This window comes from Athene cunicularia, assembly GCF_003259725.1.
Source record: "Athene cunicularia isolate RWA chromosome 17 unlocalized genomic scaffold, athCun1 chr17_part1, whole genome shotgun sequence".
In the NCBI taxonomy this organism is placed as follows: Eukaryota; Metazoa; Chordata; class Aves; order Strigiformes; family Strigidae; genus Athene; species Athene cunicularia.
The window spans coordinates 5,706,110-5,710,076 of NW_020799122.1; the positions used below are offsets into that span (position 1 = coordinate 5,706,110).

At 56.1% G+C, this 3,967-nt stretch overlaps 1 protein-coding gene across 2 annotated transcripts in view; it reads right to left on the minus strand.

Moving 5' to 3' along the window:
• Window positions 1-3,967, minus strand: part of ASS1 (argininosuccinate synthase 1) — a 28,891-nt gene that overhangs the window by 8,553 nt on the left and 16,371 nt on the right. For both annotated transcript variants that reach the window (XM_026860507.1, XM_026860508.1), the window contains exons 10-11: window positions 3,520-3,604; window positions 2,400-2,464 (exon numbers count right to left, since the gene is read on the minus strand). In XM_026860507.1, the coding sequence (XP_026716308.1) occupies window positions 2,400-2,464; window positions 3,520-3,604 (150 nt within the window). The remainder of the gene's footprint in view (window positions 1-2,399; window positions 2,465-3,519; window positions 3,605-3,967) is intronic.

Sequence of the window (3,967 nt, forward strand, 5' to 3'; positions counted from 1 at the left end):
GGGGGGGGGGGGGAACGACATGGAGGGGGGCAGCCAAGGAGACAGCTGCCGCTGCTTAAAATTTTCTAATTTGTAACCTCAGCTGTCAGTTCACCTTCATCTGAGCAATTTTGCTGTGCTGAGTGCGGGCTGTCACTCCTGACGGCGTCCGTGGGACAGGAGGGGATGCGGTGCCTTCCCGAGGGGAAGGGGGGGGCGATGCTGCCCGTGGGAAGATGCTGCCCAAATTTCTACCACTGGTCCAGGGCTGAGACTGAGCATGGCCTGGTATGGGTTCATGGCAGGGAAGAGGTTTTCCACTTTCCTCCTCCATCTGCTCAGCACACTGAGGGGAGGAAAAGGGAAAAGGAAGGAGAGCGCCGAGGGGAGGAAAAGCCCCAGCCGAAGGCACCGCTCGGCTCTTTTGACAGCGGCTGTCCCCTCCTTCCTGCTTCCTCCCCACTGATTTCATTTACTTCACTTAATTAGCCCCCCTTCGGAGTTAAAAAGATAATTTGATAATGAGGATGTGAAAAGGCGGGAGAGGCAGGGCCATGCTCCTGCTTGCAGCCAAGAGCCCCCGGCTGAGCTATGGCCCCCCCGGCTGGCTGCAGCGCCGCTCCCCAGCACCCCATAATTAGCCACCCTCCTCCCACTAAAACAAATATAGAAAAATCGAGTTAATAGGTCTTAAAAGGCTGGTGCAGGCACACTCAGCTCGACCCTCGCCCATTAGGCCTTAACGAAGTTCAATTAGGAGCTTAGTAAAAATCAATGCAAATGAATTTTTCTCTTCTCCGACTCCCCGGGTCTGGGAGGTGAGGGAGAGGAGGCACCTGGTGGGAGCCTTCACTGCCACCTCTGTGGCGGTGGAGTGCTTGTGCTGTGCTGCTGACTGGCTGTGCCTCAGTTTCCCCTGCAGAGTGCAGCTCCCTGGGGGGACGAGGGGTCCCTGTGCCACCCCAAGGCCCTGCAGAGCCCCTGAGCCATCGAGGCCACCGCACGCCGCTGGGGGTTAGGGGATCATCTCCTCCCATCTGCAAGCCCGGTGCCTGTCTCCTGCCCTGTGACCCTAACCCCATTTGGGGTCCAAAATGTTCCTGGCATTGTGGTGGTGGGGCCACCCCGAGCTGCCCTGCACCCCGAAACCCCCAGGGGAGGCAGGTACCGGCAGCACCTTCCTGCTCTGGTCCTCTCCCATCCCAGCTCTCCTGCAGAGCATTTCTTGAAGCAGATTTCTGGGAGATTCCTGCTAATCCAATGAGTAAAACTGGGGATGGGATCCTGCTCAAACCAAGGGGGAAAACCCCCCACCAAGGTCTCATCCCGGAGGCGCGCGCACCCCCGCTGTCCCCAGGAAGCCCGGTCCTCCCGCGTCTGCTGGCGCACAAACCCGGCAGCGATCGCTTGGCAATGTCACACAGGAGACAGACATGACAGTTAAATGGGGTTTAGAGAAATTATTAAATGCTGGAAGGGTCACTAGAGCGTGTCAGTGGCTCTTAAAAAAATAAAATAGATTTTGACAAATTACTCAGCATCCTGCATGCAAATGCGCAGTCTGGTGTGTGTGGTTTGGGATAGGGTGTTTTTTTTTTCTCTTCTTCTTCTTTCTTTCAGTTTTAATTTGAATATTCAAACTTGGATCAAATGATTTGGGGTTTTGTTTCTCGCCATTTGTGGCTGATGGTCTTGCAAAGGGGCTGGTGTCCTGCGCTGGGGAGGGAGACTGTGGACTGAGTCTTATCAAAATGTTTGCTGATGCCCTGTGCAGAGGGCAAGTTTAAAGAAAAGGAGCATCTAATTAGGTATTAATGAGATTTAAAACAAAAGAGCAGGGGCAAGGAAATGGGAAATCGTGATGAGCCATCTTGTTACTTAGTTCTGCACAGGGCAGCTTGCTGCCTCCAGAGATTTCCAATGAAGCTGATCCTAATGGATGATAGATATTAAGAGTCACAGCCTCAAAAACACATAGATAAATCAAAGAATTGGCTTAAAAAAACTTTTAGTGACTTGCGTCAGCCTGTGCTTTATACCTGTCATAGAGCCTTGCACCCTCCAGGACCTCCCGTGAGCATCCTCCCACGTGAGCCCACAGCTTGGTGTTTTTCCCACTGGAGACAGGTCTCACCCGAGACCTGGGGTCTCCGGTGGCACTGGGACCCCAGGGCTGGTGCAAACAGCGGCACAGGCAGCGGGCAGGCAGCTGCCTTCATTGGAGAGCAATGACAAGTCCCTGCCACAGGGACATCTCTGTCAAAAGCTAATGGGGAGGGAGCGGTTGAGGGCTGGTGCTGCCACCCGAGCCAGAGCACCCCAGCGATGCTGAGCACCTGCCGCATCCCACCAGGGTTTTCACTCTTTTTTTTTTGCTATTTTTAGTGCAGGGACAGCACTGATGGCAGGTGACTGCTCACCTCTGGACTTCATCCCGACGAAGCGGTTCTCCACGATGTCGATGCGCCCGACGCCGTGCCTGCCCCTGCCGAGGAGAAGGGAGTCTGCAGCAGCCGCAGCGGGACACAGGCAGCTGCCAGAAGTGGGTCGGAGTGGGGGGACAACAGAAGACAAACCCTAAATGACAGCGTGGTCAGCCCCTGAGCAGCACTGGTACCCTCAGTAGCGACCCCCACATAGGACGCATGCAAGGAGATGGATTTTCTCTCCTTTTTCCCTCCTCCCTGCTGTGCCACCAGCCTCTCCATCCTCACTCACTGCAGGGACTGGCAGCGCCTCAGGCAGCCGCCACACTTGGGCCACTGGAAAATAAACCAGGCAAGGGGACAGGCAGCGCTGCGGCTGTATTCCCGATGGCCTAAGTCATTTTAAAACCACTTAATTAACATTTAAAAAGTGAACTACATGGAAAAGTTCATTCCCATTCAGTGTCGGGGGGATAAAGGCAGAGGCACAAAGGAGGACGGGCTGGGGACTGGGTGGCACTTGGCACCGGGTGGGAGGAGTGGGTGCTGTCATGGGCGCTGATGTATTTTTGGGCAAGACCCTGGGGATGGCTCTGCCCTGGTGGCATCAGAAACTGGGCACGGGGTGGCAGAGGACAGAAAACCCCAAAGGAGCTGCCACTGCAGAGGCATGGAGAGGACAGGGTGATCGATGGACCTGGCTGACATATCTCCATGCACCAAAAATTTGACTCTCCACCCAAAAGGAACACTGAGCCCCTTCAGGCAGGCAGGGCGAGGCGCTGCCCCTCGGGAGGGGGTAACACCGTGCAGCTGGGGCACACGGTAAATGCAGAGGGTGCTAGTAAGGCTTTTTAGCCCTCCTCATGCACGGGGAGCAAAACCCTAAATACCTCCATGCTCCTGGCCTCAGTGCCCAGCTCCGCTCGCTGGCATGAGTGGCACAACTGAGACCCAACTGGGACCATTCCATCCTGACCCCCACTCTTGGGCTCACCAGGACGTGCCCACTGGGAGCATCCCGCTTCTGCCCGGCGCTGGGGACCCCGGGGAAGCTGCCCTTGTCCCCACTGCCAGCCTGCGGGCAGGTGGCAGGGGCCAGCGTGGCACTCACGCGATGTCGTTCAGGTACATGAAGAGCTCCAGGGCCGAGCAACGAGTGGCTCCATCCCCGGCGTTGGTGACCTTCACGGGGACACCTGCGGAGGCGGGGAGGGAGGACGGGCAGGATCAGCCGGTGTCAGGATCCCCCCCGGAACATCACCCCGCGGGCGTTAAATAGATGTGACAGATATGAACTCTAAATAACTTCTTAAAAAGGCATATCCAAGCTGGTGCCGGGGGGAGGCAAGGGGAGGGGGATCCACCTCGGGAGAGAAGCGAAATAAATAAATAAAAAAGGCCATAAAAATGTCGCCCCCCCTTTCTCCCCTGTCCTCTCCCTCTCTCTTTTTTAGGGCCTGTGAAATTGCAACCAGGCCCTTAACTAATTGAATTTCACGCTCGGCAATTGTCTTACGTCGCAGCACCTTCTGTCCCACCAGCCCCTGCCGGTGCGGGGG